This window comes from Globicephala melas, chromosome X, assembly GCF_963455315.2.
Source record: "Globicephala melas chromosome X, mGloMel1.2, whole genome shotgun sequence".
Lineage (NCBI taxonomy): Eukaryota > Metazoa > Chordata > Mammalia > Artiodactyla > Delphinidae > Globicephala > Globicephala melas.
In genome coordinates this window covers 113,936,544-113,955,988 of record NC_083335.1, presented here as the reverse complement: position 1 = coordinate 113,955,988, position 19,445 = coordinate 113,936,544, and the positions used below count along the sequence as shown (strand labels likewise).

Below are 19,445 nucleotides of genomic sequence, written 5' to 3'. Positions count from 1 at the left end.
CAATCTGTAAATGAATGGGCGTAGCTGGTTCTAATAAAACTTTATTCACAAAACCACGGTGGGTGGCATCACCAGCCTGGTCTAAGCCAAGTCCTCACAGGAATCTCCGTAATCTCCACGTGTCACCACTGGGAAAGAGCACATGAACGTAAACCAGGTTGTCTTAAGACCACGGAAAGGCTCGTCTTCATCCCATTGCCTCTCCTACTGGCTTGACATTTCACCACTAGAGTTATTCCTCAGGGTGAAAGCACTGTCCACGGAAGTTCCCAGATAAAACGCAAGCGTGATGCTCTTCAGAGGAAGCCTCGTCCCACTTAAATGACTCAGACACCCAGAGCTGTTTCCTAGTACACAAGCCATTTTATGTAAGCTTTTGACAGATATGGAAACACATGGGTGTGAGTGAACAGGGACCCCCGAAAGGACACAGCCTGGGGGAGGCGGGAAGACTCTAGCCTCTAGCAGCAGACTTCAGCTGCTTCCCAATGTCTCCAGTTAGCTCTAAGGGTGGCGAAAGTGTTCAAGACAAAATTAATTTTAATTAACCCAAAATGAAAACATACAACACAAGGGGCATCATAAAGGAAACAAGGATCAGATGTCACTATTTCTAAAAGACTGCGAATCGCTGCTTTGAATAATCCAAGTCAGTGTCCCTAAAACCAGACGCTGCACCTGAGAGAAAGCTCCAGACTTATACTCAATACTGATCCATCTGCTTTTCATCTCTGCTTTCTCTGTCTGCCTACTCTGAGCTGAGGAACAGACACAAGACCAAAAGGCAAAGGGAGTTCTATATATCACAGACACAGTCGCAGCCACTGCTACATAATCGAGTGCTAATCATATACCAACAGCACAGCTGAGAAAAAGTTGAACATTTGTAAATGAAAAATTATATGTATACGGCTGACATAATAGCCTTTGGTAAATAAGATACAAAACAGTTACCTGCTCTATAGGGGCACATGTTTTTGGTGAAAACTGCAGGTAATTTGAAAATGAAATAATTAATCCACAGCAGAAAACAAAATGCAAAGAACTCTTAAAAAACTCAGAAACATTATATCGATAGCATTAACCTGAGCTAGAATATGCTTGCACTGTGTCCATTGTTCACCTCCATTTAACCTGAAACACCTTGAATCACTGGAAGCCATCAGACAGACTGGGTGCCTCCCCCCGCCAGAGCTGTGCAAACCAAGAGAGCTTCTCCAACCAGACTCTGGGGAAAAGCCACCCCGCCCGAGAGCCCACACGACACCGTCAGACCACTGGGTACAGTCCTCATGCAACCAGCAACAGAGCCCAAAGACGCACATGAAGAGATTAAGCGTTCCCCACCATGAAATACATTTCAAGTATTTGCAGAAAAGGCCTCAAATGTAGTGGCCTTACAACCTTAGGTTAGGGCAGAGTGACATGAAAGAATAACAAATCCAACAGCATTTCCCAGGACTCACATATCCCAGGTGTCACTCTATAAAGTGGATCCACAACAGAGAAGTCCCAGGCTCAGGGGCCAGAGAGAGAAAGGCTGGGGATCTCTGGGGGCCCGCCTTCTCAGGTCACACCTGGGCAGATACATGGAGCCCAACAGGGTGACTTGATTCACAGCAGTGGACAGGCAGGAAATGCTTGCTTGCCCCTCACGGCGGCTCGGGAATCCATGCTTGGCCATGGAAATCCCAACACGTGGGCTTCCTGCTAAACTCTCAGCTAAACACCAACATTCCCCGTGCTCCCCCCACACTCTCCATTCTAGCCCATATGTGACAGGGTGGTCTCTTTGGACTTCTGGAATTATCTACAGTCATCTTAACCCAAGCATCAGAGCCATTTGGATTTGGAAGATGGCCAGAAGGGGAGCTGGTGGAAGGGGGTGATTTTTCTACTCCTTACCTGGCAGATTGAATGCCGAACTACATACAGATTCACCAGTGTCTGAATAGTCATTCTTGGTCCCTTAGCTTATAGCCATATTAAGTGACAGCATCTTGCATGTCACTGGATTATATTCAAGAAGGTGACGAGGGGGACTTCCCTGGTGGTCCAGTGGTAAAGAATCTGCCTTCCAATGCAGGGGACACGGGTTCGATCCCTGGTTGGGGAACTAAGATCCCACATGCCACGGGGCAAGTAAGCCCGCGTGCCTCAACTAGAGCCCACGTGCCGCAAACTACAGAGCCCACGCGCCCCGGAGCCTGCGCGCCACAGCTATAGAAGAGAAAACCCACCCGCCACTACTAGAGAGAAGCCCACGCAACACATGAAGAGCCCGCGTGCCGCAACGAAATATCCTGCATGCCGCAACTAAGACCTGACGCGGCCAAAAATAAATTAAATAAATAATAAACAAATCTTTAAAAAAGAGAAAAAAGAACTTCTCCCAGCTCCTGTCAACTACTTTCTCCTCGTTCTCTCCACAAGAAAACAAGCTGTCCCCCGCTTTCGCTGCCCCTCCCCACTCTCCTCCACCAAGATTTTAAACAAAGGAATCAGAGAAAGCACATATTCAGGCAAGTAGATAAGAGAATCAGAGGTCACTGGCCTTTCAAACTAACCAGGACTCAGTGCCTTGACGACTGGCAATTCTTATACCCGCCTCCTCATAAACAGAGAGGGAAAGGAGAATGGACACCTTAAGCAATTCTCCGTCTTTTCTAAATATAGAGATTTCTAAATTCACTTCTTCGATTCCTTCCTGTCTTCTCCCTTCTTGCTTTTGCACCTGCCTCTAAATTAGTGCCTCCCAAACTGTGCCCAGGAAACATCTGGAAATCTTGTCCAAATGCAGATTCGGATTCAGCAGGCCTGGGGCGGGGCCTGAGACTCTGCATTTGGCTGAAGCTTCCAGACGATGCTGATTCTGCTGGTCCACAGACCACACTTGGAACAGAGGATCGAAATTCTCTCAGGTGACACTCTTGAGTGAAGCCTGTGTAACACAACCCACAGTAGCTTGAAGCACACGTGAAGCATAATATTCCGTCGAGGGCAGCTGTAGCCATAACAGCTCCTTCTTTCCTGAGTGCCACTGTCTCAGGCCACCATCTCAGGCCTAGGTCCCCAAGGCAGCGTCACATGGGGTTGCCCTTGTGGCCACCCATCCTTTGATTGCCTGGAGGCCTAGAGAAGATGGGGATGTTACCTGGTCAAAGAAATTAAACAATGAAAAAAGAAGAAAGAAGAAACAGATGGTGAAGGATTAACTAACCAAGTGCTAAAAATGTAATTCTAGGGAGAAGTTACACCCAAGAAGGAAAATGGGAAACGATCAAGGCAAAGCAAACTGGAAGCACCTTGACTTCTCCAACGGGGAATAAGTAGGTTGAGGGGGGGGAAAAAAAAAAAAAAGCAAGACACAAGAGCCATATGGAATCCTCTATTTTTTCCCTCACACCATCTGGTTTGGGATCTAAGCACAGAATGGCAACTGCACTGATGGAGGGGCAGGCAAAATCTCCAGGCAACTAGGAAAGTGACCCCGTGGCTGCGTTCGCTCCCCTCACTCCGGGGCCCGCGATGGCCTCTTCACACCATCCCACGCGAGGCCTCTGCCCCGGCTCCAGACACACATGGCCGCAGTGCGTGTGCCACACGGGCACGTCTTCCCCCAGTGATGTCCCCCCCGCACACACACGGTTACCACCACAGGCGCACGGAGACCATTTCAGGATCTGGCAAGATGATGCTAGAGATCAAGTTCAGTGATTTTGTTTCTCCCCCCTCCAAAGAGAACCTGCTCGTTCGTGGAATTCTCACCTGAAATATCACCAGCAACGTGAGAACTGTTAGAGTCCTACGATCACTCATCATACCATTCCAGAATTCCGAAAGCTCTGAAAATTAAGGGTTTTTTTTTTTTGGTAGGGGGAGGGGGGTCGAGCTCATCTGGCAGCAAAACCTGCTCTGCACTGAACTTCCTTGACGCCCAAACGTAACTCCAGCCCTCCAGAAAGATCCACGTGTTGGACTTGGGGGATGCACCCAGACCTGACTGGGGACGTGGCGCCGCACACGTGGAGTGTGTGCCACGTCACTTTTCAAAAACCTCAACTCTTCTGAATTCTTAAATAAATTTGGCCCCAAAGGTTTCAGAGAGGAAATTGGAGGCTTGTATTTATTCTTCTCAGCTGCCACTGCTGCTTAGAGTGCCCATACTGACCTTTACGCTTTACCACCCAAATCCAGGAAAGATGCTTCGTTTTTTTCTCGATTTCTAACTGGGCTGGTGTCTTCCGACACATTCTTAAAAGGAAGACCTTTCTCTTTCTGGCAGTACTTTCGGATAATTTGGGGACCTTCTTGTCATGTTAGCAAGTACTGTTCATTCTCTGTCTCTCTGCCATTGAATTGTGCCCGTTTAATTTTGCTTTGGCGGGGGGAGCGTTTTAAAAATTGCTTTGTTGGGCTTCTCTGGCGGCGCAGTGGTTGAGAGTCTGCCTGCCGGTGCAGGGGACACGGGCTCGAGCCCTGGTCTGGGAGGATCCCACATGCCGTGGAGCAACTGGGCCCGTGAGCCACAACTGCTGAGCCTGCGCGTCTGGAGCTTGTGCTCCGCAACAAGAGAGACCACGATAGTGAGAGGCCCGCGCACCGCGATGAAGAGTGGCCCCCGCTCACCGCAACTGGAGAAAGCCCTTGCACAGAAACGAAGACCCAACACAGCCAATCAATCAACAGAAATGCTGTAGAATTATTTTTAAAAATTGCTTTGTTGAGCTAAGTTTACATAGAAAATTCACCTGTTCTAAGCGTGCAATCCAGTGGTTTTGAGTCCATTTACAGAGTGGTGCAACCATCACCACGATCTAATTTTAAAACCTCTTCTACCCCAGCCTCTGGCAAACACTCAGCTATTTTCTGTCTCTCTGGATTTGCCAATTCTGGACATTTCTAATGGAACACCTACGGTATTTGGTCTCGTGTGTCAGCTTTTACTCAGCATCCTGTTTCTGAGATCCATCCATGTCGCAGTGTGTATCATGCGTACTTCATTCCCTTCCATTGCTGCACAGTATTCCACTGTATGGATACATGTCTAATGGTAATTTTTTTTTTTTTTTTGGCAGTACGCGGGCCTCTCCCGTTGCGGAGCACAGGATCCGGACGCGCAGGCTCAGTGGCCATGGCTCACGGGCCCAGCCGCTCCGCGGCATGTGGGATCTTCCCGGACCGGGGAACGAACCCGTGTCCCCTGCATCGGCAGGCGGACTCTCAACAACTGCGCCACCAGGGAAGCCCCCTAATGGTAACTTTTAAAACTCAAGATTCCAGAACCTTCCATCCTTCGAAGGATCCAAGAGAACAAATGTCTGATGGCATTTCTTGCTCACCTCTTCTAACTGGCACTACACAGGCACACACAGGGCTGGCGCCTAGTAGCCAGAGGTTGAGGGAAGGAATCCGTCACTCAAGGTGTAGAACTAATTCCAAAGTCAGATTTCATGTTAATTAACCTGAAGCCACAATTTAGGTTTTAAAGAAAAGATTTAAATGAATTACAGGTGGTCTGACTTTGTAACTCAACGTGTGTCTTACGTTGTACCTCAGGGCCGCTCTTTCTAGACTTGCAGGGTCTATGTGGTCATTTCTGATTTATTCCTGCAGCAGTAAGCAAACATTTGGGAGGAATGCCGCTATGGGTTCACAGAGAATTACAGCGGAACTTGAAGCCTGTTGTGTTTCTCTGACCCACCACCATCCCTTTATATTCACATTTTAAGTAACTTGAAACCACCGAATTTTAGCTCACTGAGCTGAGTATGAGGATGCTTTGTGCGGACTTCGAGGATGTGGAGGGTGGCTGTGCACATCGCTCAGCCTTCTCCCCTTCCGGGTCCCCAGATGGGCTGATGCACAGTTCACCCCGACCCAACACTTAGACGTTCCGAGAGACCGGCGCTCCTCCTGAGCAAGGAGACTGGAAAGCGGACCCTGTGGACCTACCTGACGGGATGGCGTACCCAGGTATCTGCTCGTCATTTCATGGGCTCTGAGTTTTCCTTCTCAAAGGCAACGGACTGATGTGAGATCAGAGCGTTGCAGAGCAGTGTGGCCAGAAAGACATGTGGGGACACTGACAGCACCCTCAGAGCCCAGGCGCCTCAAATGTCCTGGCTCAGTTCTTGGTCCCATGATGGGCATGTGTGACGCCCCCCCCCAACCCATTATTGGTTCAGATATTAGAAATTTCGTGCTTAGCCCCAAGGCATACCTCACTGTACACTGCTCCTTTTGAGAAGAGGTGAGGGGGAGGAAACAGGGAGGAGGGAGAAGAGAGAGGTGAAAGATGGGGTGGAATGGAAAGGAGGGGAGAAAAAGAAAGAGGATGAAAAAAAAATCTCAAGGGGCTAATTCCACCCCTACCCCTGTGAACAAATTAACGCATCAAGCAAAACAGAAAACAACACCAAACCGAAAGAGCTATCACAAATCATATTAAAGATAACAGTTGACTTGCTGTGCGAATTCACCCCGAGGCTGTATTTACCTGGACTGCTCAAGAGGCTAGCCCTGTCCCCCAGGGTTGGCACGGGACGGTACTGGTGGTTCTTTGAGCCTGGGTACATCCAGTGGTACCTGCCAATTTCCATTTCAGCTCTGCTGTTCACTGCCAATTTCAGGTGGCAAAGAGTCAGTGTCTCTATCTCCAGCAAAGATTCTACATCAGCATTTTAATTTATTCTTTTACCATATAGTTCAAGGAAACGGGGAGCTCACAAAATATGCCACTGAATTGCAACCTTTCAGTATCACCTTATCAACTCAGCATAATACACGGAGAACGTTAGTCTCCTCCTCCATTTTTCAATTTAAATTGACAAAAATCACCAATATTGTCTTTTCTTTCTGTATTTTCTCCATCTCCCCCCAAGTCCCGCCCCTTAGAATGATCATTTTGGGCAGACACTATTTACAAGGAAAATCTGGCTTCTCACCATCGTATGTGTCTTTCTGTTTCTTTCACTTTCAGACCCACAGAGCATCATCATTATTGTAGCTACACAAGCGAGGGTGAATCCAGGCTTGCTCTGACGGCGCCTAGTTCCAGCCTGCAAAGTATGGCCAATGACCCCATGGTCTGCTGAACCTTGGATGAAAACTCCTGTCCTTCCACTGACATCTGCAATATTCTGTCCCTTCATCTTACCTAAGCTCAGGACTTCAGTCTAGAATGTTCCAGATTAAATCCTGTTCCAATGATCTCCCAGTGTCTTTATAGAGAAACGGCTGCTGGTCTTGGGCCTGAAACACTGCTTCCTCCCACATGAGGTGACAAGGGGCCTCCTGGAGACTCAGGCCCTTATCTGGTAATCTGACTATATTTCTTACTTCTTAGGGGATTGGAGAGAAAAATATCTATCAACTTGCCTGACACAGAATCAGATGCTGGTAACTCTTAGTTGAATTACAACCTTGAAATCCCTAAGAGACCATAAGGTCACTCTGGCCAGTTTATAGGTGAGAATCCCATCAAACCTAATGACGGGTTACGTCCTCTTGGGTGCCACAAATATTTAAGGATTAAAAAAATGGTGCTGACACTGATGTGGGTAACTATTCCATCAGAAGAGCAGGTTATAATGCCCTGGGCACCTCAGACCACTGAGGCTAAGGACTAAGCAAACTGCCATGTTGTGAGGCAAAAAGGCTACTGCCCTGACTGGGTCCACTGAAAACCTCACCAGCTGTTACGAAAACCCATCTCTGCTCTCCACAATCTCTGAAAACTCTCGAGGTATTTCCACTTGGGAAGTGGAGACCTACGTTTCTAGGTGGCGTTTCAGGGCAAACCTTTTTGGCTTCAAGGTAAAGTAAAACTGTCTTTTAGAGACATTGAAAAGACAGTTAAAGACTTTTAATGACATTTGAAAGGGGAAAAAACGATGCGAGGACAAGAGCAGAACTGCACAATAAAAGTATTTTTACTGCTGCTGGTTTTGTCTTTAATGAACATGATGACGCCTCTAATTTACAGCGTGCTCACCGCGTGCTGGTCACCAAGCGAAGCACGTTGCACTCGTTACCTCAGGATCTTGTTTTTTTACACGAAGTCTGAAGGTTTTTGTTCTTTTTTCTATGTGTAACATAGGCAAAATTATCTAAGTCAATACATTTTTAAGGACTGTCACCTGTTCTGATTCTTTCCACCGCCAGTCACCTTAGTACCTCCAATGTTTGAGTCATGATCACGACAGCCCTTTCAAAAAGAATCTTTGCTCAATCTACAGTTGTCACGTCAGTCAGTCCACAATTTCTTTAGTTGGGCTTCTCTGATCTCTCATGGAACACTGGACACACTTCAAAATTCCCCACTGGTAATCGTGGGGATCCAATTTCCTGAAGCAATTTATTTTAGGACCCTGTTTAGGGTCAGAGGAGATGGATCTGCCTGGTTCTGAATTTCAGACGCCCTCTAATCATGCATTAAGTTCACATCAGATTCCCTCGTGAGCGATCACACCTTAGAACAGCTGGGATACGCCGATACCTACAAACGAAGACGGGCAACGGAAAGGTAAGTCCCTTGCCCGCGATCATGCAGCCAGGGGCCTGTGCACTTGCTGTAATTTTCTACTCTTCCGCTGAGGTCTCTTTGGAGGTGAGCTGTGCTTCTCTGCCTTGTAAAGACATTTGTCAGGTCGCAAGCTCCTGAGGTTACTTCAGGGTTCTTAAAAGTTCTGAACTCTCAGCCTTTCCTGGATTCAGATTTTGGGTGACTCTCTCTCATACATGGGTTGCGCTACATTCCCCGAAAGCGGAGAAACCCAGTGGGGCTGGTGGAAAGAACCAGAAGGAGGTCAAGTGGCCTCATGGTATGAGCTGATTTCCTCTTGGTGAGTGGCTGTAAGCCCTCCGTGTCGACCTCAAGCAAGAGGATTCCAAGGAACTCGATCATTTCTATCTGAAAAATTTTCATCCTCCTTGCAAAAAAGTTCTCCCTCCAAGCCCAACACACAGTTGGTGCCCAGTCAACGTCTGCTGCATAAATATTTGGTTGAATGCAGGGGAACATCCTGGGAGCCTGTGGATCAAGCAATGGGCCTCTAGGTCCCCCACCACCCTGACTGCACCCCAGCCAGGCCATGCAATTCAGGGGATCTTTGCACAGGATTCATCCATTCTCTGCCCGTGTCTCTTCACGTAGGCAATCAGGCACAGGCTGCTTGGCAATGACGATGAAAAATCATGGAATGCCCAACGCTAATGTGTTTCCTGAGAAAAACAGGACAGCCAAGCCCGAGACGTGGAGATGGGATCCGCAAGTGGGTGGATGCTTTCCACTTCTACTGGGAAGGCCTTTGGACAACAATTAATCTTTAGATATGAAGGGAAGGAAAATCATGTCTATTTTATATTTCTGAGCCAGACTTAAATAAAGACATTAAATAGCAAATTATAAAATTTCAAAGAGCACAGTATATGTTTCGTTTAAAAGGGCAGGGTCCCGACGCTTAAAAGGGAGTCACGTGAGTGCAAGGAGAAGCCTCAGCTCCTGAGCAACTGTCAAGAAATGGGAAAATGTACAGACCTAGGAAGATCCTGGCTTATGCCCTTCAGAGGGAAGCCTGCAAACGTTCCCCTTAGAGAGGAGAAGGGAGAGGTGGGCAGGAGACTGACTGGTATTCGGGAAGAAGCACAGAAGACTGTGACATCTCAGATGCTACTCATGGATGGGGCTGAGGTGAACGGTGGTGACTGATGGCGAGACACACAACTGGGTGGGCATCGCCAAAGTAGGTATGACAAACAACGGGGACTTGAGGAAAAGAAATCAAAATAATGCTGTGTACACTTTTCCCTCCATTTACTCAGATGACGTAATTTAGGGACGAGGCTGAATAACTAGACTGCAGACTGGTATGCTCTCGGCCATCTAGGAAATGATCACTGGAAGCAACTAAATGACGAAGACTGAGCTTCCTAGAAAGACTATACTCACTGGGCCAGGTCTCTGAAAGCTACGTCAATCCTCCTCCATTTTTAGCTAGTACTTAAAATATTAAAGGAAGCTATAACACCACTATAGGATATAGCAGAGGTCGGCCGATGACAGCCACCTGGTTTTGTAAATAAAGTTTGATTGCAATACAGCCACACCCATTTGTTTATCCTCTATCTGTGGCTGTTTCATGCTACCCTGGTAGCTTTTTTTTTATTATTATTCTTATTAGTCATCCATTTAATACACATCAGTGTACCCATGTCAATCCCAATCTCCCAATACATCACACCACCACCACCCGCCCCGCTTTCCCCCCTCGGTGTCCACATGTTTGTTCTCTACGTCTGTGTCTCTATTTCTGCCTTGCAAACCGGTTCATCTGTACCATTTTTCTAGGTTCCACATACATGCGTTAATATACGATATTTGTTTTCCTCTTTCTGACTTACTTCACTCTGTATGACAGTCTCTAGATCCATCCACGTCGCTACAAATGACCCAGTTTCGTTCCTTTGAGTAGTTACAACAGACTGTGTGGCCCACAGAGCCTAAATATTTACTCTTGGGCCCTTTACAGATCAAGTATGCTGACCCATGATATCAAAGATAGCTCGTAAGGCTTGAATATACAAAAAAGGTAATGCAATTCATCAAATCCTACAAAACAGGAAAGTATTTTACTTTCTCTTATCACATATTCTCTGGGCTAAGGGTCCAAATCCTCCTCTTGGGCATCATCAATTCTCCTCTTGCCACCAATCAGCAAGATGATACTCCACAGAATGGTCCCTAAGATGAGTTAGCACCCTTCTGCTCCTATGACGTGAGCTGAGAGGACAGAGGAAGGATGATGTTTCAGAGAGGAACATTATTAAATGAATAAATAAATGAACAAATGAATACACAAGCAGGTACATTTGTGAAGCTGGGATTGTAGCCTCCCTCTCTTAACAGCCACCTTCTTCCTCTGTCCCACAGCCATCCTTATTTCTGGCCAACCGTCTCACATGGAGGTACACTGGGTCCCAAGGAGAAAAAAGCAAGGGAGTATCTCAGAACAGTCCAATTTTTCACCAGGCCCAGTGAGGGGAAACTTACGTCATGGGGACACTGGCTATGTCACATGTTCTCAGATACAGCAAGGCTGTAAGTCACGTTATGAAGATTATTAAGTTGGCGTGTACTTCCAAATAAGAGAGAAACACAATTTTTAACGTTACAATCTGAATTCAAGATTTCCACTCAATTTCAAGGAAGGCAAAGCTACATTTCCGGAAATGAGTCCGAATTCTTTGTCTAATGAATGAGTGAGGCCGAGTGTTTAAAAGGATGCTAATGGAAACTATAATACCAAAGGAGGAGAGGTATCAACTGGCTTGCTGAGATCTTCTCCACATTTAAATTTTCTAAAAAAAAAAAAAGCGAGCTGTATCATACCTACCACATATGTCCAGCACCATCTGGCCGGCCCCGCTTTTCTCTACAGCCTTATCCCCAGACACCCTCTCTTCAAATGTCCTCCCTGGCAGATTCTCATAGGAAAACACTGCATCTACAACCTTCTCCATACCATAAGTATGTAGTCAAATCAGAAAACGTCAGTAAAAATCTCAACATCAAATAATTCATAAATCAGCAGGAAGAGTGTAACATGTTAAATGTGTCCCTCTGGGTTTTTAGCCTATAGATCATATATTCTAGAGGAGTGCTTTCCTTCCTAAACAACAATGACAAAAAGGAGGGCCAAAAGTGTACACCTTTTGCTACATTAAAAAAAACAAAACAAAAAAACCCCAAACACCTAAGACATAAAAAGATTTAAATGGATGTGTTCATTTTTTAATCAGGTCAACCATTTGAATTCATTTCTTACTTTGACTATGTCCTGCAACTTATTTTAAACTACACATTATTTCTGATTTTCTACATTTTTCTTTTTATGTGCTTAGAAATTTAATTTGATACCTGGAGTTCTGAAATTTATTTGAGCAATGATTCAGAGGAGCTAAACTAGCCTGACAATTGTTTCCGTAGATTCCAATTTCCTACATATAATAAAAATAATTTTCTTAACAGATACTTAGGGTTTTTTCCATCCGATAGAGCAAGTGATCCAACTGTTTTTCTGCCCCTACATTACACCCTCCCAGCGACTCTCGATGCACTGGTTTTCACAAATGAATTGACATCAAGTAATACTCGACAGGAATAGAAACCTCACTCTCATCTCTTTATTACTGAGTCCCGTGATCCAGTTGCTTTCATTCTGTCTTATTCATTTCCTCCACTTATTTCATTTCAGTTAATATGCTCACTCAATTCTCGACACTTTGATTTAATTTAATGCTTCCAATTTAAAAACTGTCTTTTGTAATAATTTGGCATTTCTTACATCCGTCTGAGAAAACCTTCTTGCTTTCTGTAAAAATTCCTGAATAACTGCTAAATTACTTCTTGTGAATTTCGATCATCCAGTAGGGTTCGGTGACAAAAGCTATGAGGCTGTTTGAAGAAACAGCTCTCTTTGTCCTGCTGCAACTCCTGGGAAGTGACACCAGCTGGAAAAGTTGAGGTCAGCTTATAAAGAAAGCTAAGTTTAATTTGTATTCTTAGTAAACACTATAATAATTATCTGAAGCCATTAATCTACAAGCTACTGGGTATTAGCCACTGGGTAATAACAGTCCAAATTCAGAGACAAGTACTGCCCCTACCACCGACTATGACAACAAATGGGAAAGGAAGAATGGGGGGGGGGGGGCTAAAATACATGTGCGTTAAAACTCTGTGGGAAGTGACAAAATGTAGAGGATTCAATTTAGCAAATTAAATCCCTTGCTGAAAGGCTTAAAAGAAAAAAAGGAATAAAAAACCCCACAGATTCACCCACTCAAGAATTATATAATGCATTCTCTGTGTCAAATTTGTACATGTTAACGTCAATGAAGTAAACACTGATTTTATAAATTTAAAATTAAATCTAAAGGAATCCTGGAGTGGCAAGCAGCTACAAACATGTTTATCATTTTATGCCTCTGTGTGTGCCTTGCATGACAACGGGCGAACCAACGGGGCAAACTACAAATGTGATACTCATGTGAGCTCTGACCCCGCGTAGCTGGCAGATGAACTTGTTCGTCTAGCCGAAGCTTAGTAAACAGGCTACCCTCCAGATCAACATTTCTGGTGGGTCACGGGGCGATCACAACCCCTGCTGCTGTGGTCAAAATCCATCCCCTGGCCCGTATTCTTACTCAAGCATGTATTATACATGTGACGGTATCGTGCAGTAACTTGGTACTTTTGAATTACTTAACAAACAGCTAGTGTTTATCCATTTCGTAATTTTTAAAGTTCCTCCAGGAATTATCTTCTGCTTCTAATTTTGTTTCTGAAACCACAGCTAATGAGTTTTCATATAGAGATTGCCAGGGATGTAGTGACAGCCTGTAGATTTCCGTATTAAATAATAAATACTTAACTAACATAAAATAATAGCACTCCGTAAGAATAAATGATGGTGAGAACCGCAATCGCGTAGTAAGGATTTTACATTGATTTTCTGTCCCTTTCTTGCTTTTGGAGAGAAAAATGAAAGGTATGTCTTTTGCGGAGACCAAAGTGGTTTTTATCTGCCGCTGGCAAACACCATATTAATAAAAAGTGTGTTCTAAGCATCTGTTTTAGGGAAAAATGGCTACAACTGTGATTGGCTTCCTCACAACAATGCTATTATCCCATGATTATATCCCCCAAGCTTTGTCTCTAATCGTCACGGAAACGAGCCTTTAAACTTTTATCTCAGTTCCTCAACTTTATAAATATTCCCAAGTGTTTCTCTTACTGCTATTTGGTCATTCACGTAAATGAAAAAATATATACATACAAGAAAAGGCAGGGGGTTTTGGGGGAGCTGGTTTTTGTTGTTACTGTTTGGGGGGCGGTAGGTTTGACGCAGGGATTAAGCTCAACAACTACCAATTTTAGAAATCTAAGCGCTATGGACTTAATGCCACTGAATTATTCACCTAAAAATGGCTAAAATGGCACATTTTATGATCTGTATATTTTATCATACTTTAAAAAGCAATTCATTTAAAAAGTGAAACTGCTCTGTTTAGGAGAGAACGTTATGCAGGGATCGCCCTACCCAAGCACGCTGGTACGGTGAGATTCGTGAAATTGCCGTTTTTGTAGGTGTAAAATGGTTGACTATCAGCAATTTCAGACCTACATATTCTTATATAAAACATACCTGCACCTCTATCAGGGAGAAGGACTATTGTTTAGTGACGGTCAGTGGATGTCAGGGTCACGAGAAATAACCCTAGCACGGGTAGCGTTTGATATAAAAGCCACTGCAGGCACAGAATACGTTCTTGTGCCTTTACAGCAGTCTGTAACTTTGGGTGAGGGAGATAAATTACAATGCAGTGAGATGCTCTTAACCTCACACGGGCTGAGCTGATTCCACCGGGTGGCAAACCTGAATCGCTCATTATCTAGGAAAAGACAGATTAATTTTAGCTTCTATTTTCTGCCACCTTCTTACCGCAAAACACTTTATTTCTCCCCGCAAAAACCATTCCGTATGTCAAGATCAGGATGTTTTCTAAGATGCCCTTTGAGGAACAGGACCTGTGTGGATTTTCCTCCCACAAATGTCCAAGTCATAGATAGCAGACACCCCACCCCGCACCTCCCCGCCAACGCCTTCCATCAGCACTAGCGGACAGAGCTGACGTTCCCTCTCTCTCAAGCTCCAACTGTAAATGGTTATTACATATCAGAGTCAGATACACGGAAATGGCAATCGTATTAAATACGAAAATTAGAGAAGGTCCAAAATCACTACCGCATCAGCGGAACCGAAGCGTATTTAATACGCGTGCCCCTCCAGTTGCCCCTTGGCATTAGCAGAAAGCAATGCATCCCATGTCCCTGGGATATAACATGCAGAACCTAGGACCTCAGTTAGGACTCATTATGGTAATTAAAACAGTTTCCCCAATCTAGCTACCCAAGGTGACAGATTGCGGACCTCCTTCTGTGCAATACCGCTTTCGGGAGAAGGGTTTGGACCAGGAGGGGACTGAAGAGAGGCTGCTCTATTCACTTAACATCAGCCTCCAGGAGGAAAACCACCGTGAAAGCAGACCAGGCCATCCGGATGGTTTCAGAGGCTATTTTACACGAGACGCAAACCGGGCTACCCCTTTTGAAGCCCCCAGTGAAAAGATTTAAACAGGCTATTGTCAGAACCCTGGGTACCTTTTCTCTCTTGGCTTTGTTCAGTATTTTCCTCGGCTGCAGTTTCCATGGCTGGCTTCGTACCATCCACCAAAAATGCTTTGCCCGCTCCCCCCAATACACACTTCTCCCCTCCTCTTCCTTTTCTTTTGGGCCCCCCTCCGGCTCTTATTTACACCCGCGTGATTGAGAGCTTCTGTTCTTCACTACAGAAGATTACAGTCCCTTCCAAGATGCAGAAGTCTCGTCGGCGTCAATCCCCCTCTCTGCCTACTGGTCCAGAAAGATAACTGCCAGGCAGCCGTACGTCACGGAGAATCCGGTTATAAAACCGCCACCGCCTGCCCCGCCGGTGCCGAGTCCCGATGCGGCTCCCGGGGGGCCCGCGCCCCGACCGACAGGGCTGCGCCTCTGGCTGGCCTACGCGTGCGCTCCGGCTCCCTCCTTCCTCCTCGCCAGCTGCACCCGATGAATGCTAATTAATTCTCCCAGGAAAGAATAGACTTGTGACATCACAGCAGGGGCTGTGCAGCGGAGGGGAGAGAGCCCCCTCCCACCACGTGACTCAGCGATCGGCCGGTATGCGTTCTAGCAGAAAGCGTGTCTTCGCACAAGCAAACTCTTTCTTGCCCCTGGGACCCCTTGGCGGGGCATCACCGTTTGTTTTATTTCATTTACCCCTGACCCTGGCAGGATCTAGTCAAAGGACATGCCCAGGGTCTCCATTTTCCTTTTCTTTCTTTAACATGTGTCTTTCCGTAAGAAGACAAATATCATACGGTATGACTTATATGTGGAATCTAAAAAATGATACAAATAAATGATTTACAAAACAGAAGGAGACTCACAGAGGTAGAAAACAAACTAATGCTTATCAAAGGGGAGAGGGGAGGGATAAATTAGAAGTTTGGGATTAACATATACACACTACCACATACAAAACAGATAACCCATAAGGCCCTAGTGTATAGCACATGGAACTATACTCAGTATCTTGTAATAACCTATAATGGAAAAGAATCTGAAAAAGAATAGATATGCGTATATATGTATAACTGAATCACTGTGCTGTACACCTGAAACTAACAACGCTGTAAATCAACTATACTTCAATTTTTAAAAATGTGTCTTTCACACAACCTCTAGCGAGCTAGCTAGGCTGACTATTAAAGAGGGAAGAAAATGGACATAAAGAGAAAGGACCCAAACATAGATTTAACAACAGCAATGTAGCAATTCAGCAACAGAACCTGTTTCCTGGTCTACAGCTAACGTATGCGACAGTAAGAGAAACTTCAGCTCAAGCGCAATTCAAACAAAAGTACCCATCCCTATTTAAAAATAATCATAATATGCTTATTTTTAAATAATAATGAGTTACCAAAACAATATTATTAAAATATTAATAATACTTTGGTGACTCCTTAGAATGAAAAATCAAAACAGAGTGCTTTTTCTCATTGGATGTGGTTATTTCTATACGGAACTTTATTCCGTAGAACCCCGAGGCCAAAGGCTGCTCTCAAGAGCGTTCTAAATGCTCAGCAGAAAGCCTGTTGTAACAACGATACTGACTGCTGCTTTCACAAGTCTTCTTGCATCCCCAGATACTGCTGGACCAACGTTCCCAGCCCATCTAAGCATATAAGCTTTTATCGTGGATATAAGCCATGTTTCCAAGCATCGTTAATTTCTGCACCATTTTTAAAGCATTTGTTTGACCCACTTAGCTTCACTGTCCCTACTTAAAAGATTTATAGAAACTCAGTATAATACCCTCAAGGTCCATCCATGGAGGCTAAGTGAAATAGGTCAGACTGAGAAAGACAAATACCACTTGATTTCACTTATATGTGGAATCTAAAAAACAAACCAAACAAAATAAACAAAACCCAGACTCACAGATACAGAGAAGAGATTGGTGGTTGCCAGAGGCGAGGGGGATGAGGGGGGCGAAATGGGTGAAGGACGTTAAGAAGTACAAACTTCAGTTATAACGTAACAATAAGTAAGTCACGGGGATGTAATGTACAGCATGGGAAATACAGTCAATAATATTGTATTAACTTTGTAAGGTGACAGACCTTAACTAGGCTTATTGTGGTGACCATTTTGCAATGTATACAAACACTGAATCACTATGTTGTACACCTGAGACTAACATAATATTGTATGTCAATTATACCTCAATAAAAAAATTTCTAGAAACTCAAGTCAAATACAGGGATGACCACTGATAAGCACAGGGTGAAGGGTTCCTGATTCAGAACAGTCCACTAATTGTTTGGGTTGGACACCCATCTTAGAAGCAAACATAAAAACAGGTCAGACGCCACCCACTCTTAAAAAATCCTCTCCCGGGCTTCCCTGGTGGCGCAGTGGTTGAGAGTCCGCCTGCCGATGCGGGGGACACGAGTTCGTGCCCCGGTCCGGGAAGATGCCACATGCCGCGGAGCGGCTGGGCCCGTGAGCCATGGCCGCTGAGCCTGCGCGTCCGGAGCCTGTGCTCCGCAACGGGAGAGGCCACAACAGTGAGAGGCCCGCGTACCGCAAAAAACAAAACAAAACAGAACAAAATCCTCTCCCAAGTTTTGAGGGTCTGTTGCTCAACACTTAAAAAAAAAAATGTATAAGAGCCTGAATCAAAATCCTCTAACAACCTGATCTGTTAATGCATTAGTTTGAGATAATCCCCGAAAGTCTTCTACATTCAATACCTCTGGCCCTGCTGAACCTGAAAAGATTTTGAAAACCAGTTCAGCCTTTTCCAATATTTTCTTTTCATTTTACATCTCATTTTCCACTATAAGCATCATCCTAGGCGACCACGCCCACAATCAACTATCCCCTTAAAATATGGCCCCAGCCAACTTTATTGTCTCACCGTGAGGGGATTGAGAAGCAGGGCAGCCTACGATTTCAAACTTGCAAAAAGAGATGCAGATCTGACGTAACTAACCTGCAAAGGAAAACCTGATGATATGTCCAAACAGGATGGTCTTCAAACATTTTTGCAAAGACGGCTTAGATACATTCAGACAGGAAGATGCCAATTGTTGTTTTGTGACAGGATTGTTCTCCCTCAGTAGTTCAAGTGAGAATTAATACCAAAACAAAATTCAGTTCAACACAAAAGAGAACAATTATGATTAGCTACGTTATCGGGTTTTATTTAAAAAGTGTAATCATTCCATCAAAAGCAAAATCATTCAATTATAGAACTGGCAGAATAGAATAATTTGGGGGCGCTATTAATTAAGAATAGCGTTTTACAATGTTGGTGGAAGTGGGCAGGCAGAATATGAAAGACATTCTAAATTTAAGGGCAACTCTAGTTCTATATGAGTCATGGAAATCACAACCGCTGGACAAAATATTCACAAATTCTCCAGTTGATACTCTGATCTCCTTTTCACCTTGAAAAACTATAAATAGACTTTTCGTCACTTTTGCCTTATTCACAACTTTATCGTTTTCTTTTCATTAGACAATGAGTAAGCAGCCTCAAAACCTCACTGGTGTTTATGACAAATGATGTGAATCAGAAAAAACATGACAGAAAAATTGTTAACAGCCAGAAAGAAAGCAGAGTATACACTGACAAGATTTCTAAGGTGTGCATCCATTTTTGACCAGAAAAACTGACTATGTAGAATAAATAGGATGGGCAATGTCTTCCAGAGCTGAAAATTATTCTTTGAGCCCACGCTTTAAGGCAGTCTGGTTGAAGGTACGAATACTTCTGAAAGCCAAAACAGGAATAACAAATACTGACACAAACTGGATATATTAGATTGAACCATACAAGAATGCTGATATTGACTAGAAGAACGGTAGTTTTCAATGGTTCAACCAGGTAACCCGTGGGCTAACGGGACACAGAGAACCCTTCTAAACCAGGGGAATCGAATCTGGTACGAGCACTATGGTATCCCAACAAAGGAGAGGAGGGGAAGGGGAAGAGGATTCGGAGAAGCTTCCCAGAACAGAGTTGGCTACCTCAGCACGGTTAGAAACCTGCCGGGTAGGCGAGCGAAACAGTAAGGGCAGGGGAGGGGAGGGAAGGGAAAGATTATTCCCGGAAAAAGTGAAAAGCATACAAAAGGAAAAAGGGTCTTGTCAAAGTGTTGGGGAGATGACTTTCTTGACAGAGGGGCCAGAGCATACGGTGTACGTGGCAGGAGTGGGGTTGGATGGGGGAGGGAAGTGAAGGGAGATGGCTGAGCCAGTAGGTTGGGAA

At 44.8% G+C, this 19,445-nt stretch overlaps 1 protein-coding gene across 4 annotated transcripts in view; it reads right to left on the bottom strand.

Annotated features, from left to right (window-relative positions):
* The window catches only part of GPM6B (glycoprotein M6B), a 152,593-nt gene that overhangs the window by 28,034 nt on the left and 105,114 nt on the right, over positions 1–19,445 (bottom strand). Inside the window, exons 1-2 of one of the 4 annotated variants that reach the window (XM_060293029.1) lie at positions 15,227–15,670; positions 6,500–6,619 (exon numbers count right to left, since the gene is read on the bottom strand). The exons of 1 other annotated variant lie outside the window; for it this stretch is intronic. In XM_060293029.1, coding sequence (XP_060149012.1) covers positions 6,500–6,619; positions 15,227–15,275 — 169 coding nt within the window. In that variant the 5' untranslated portion in view covers positions 15,276–15,670. Of the gene's footprint in view, positions 1–6,499; positions 6,620–15,226; positions 15,671–19,445 lie in introns of those variants that run through there. 2 more of the 4 variants (XM_060293030.1, XM_030848123.2) reach the window with 2 other exon arrangements.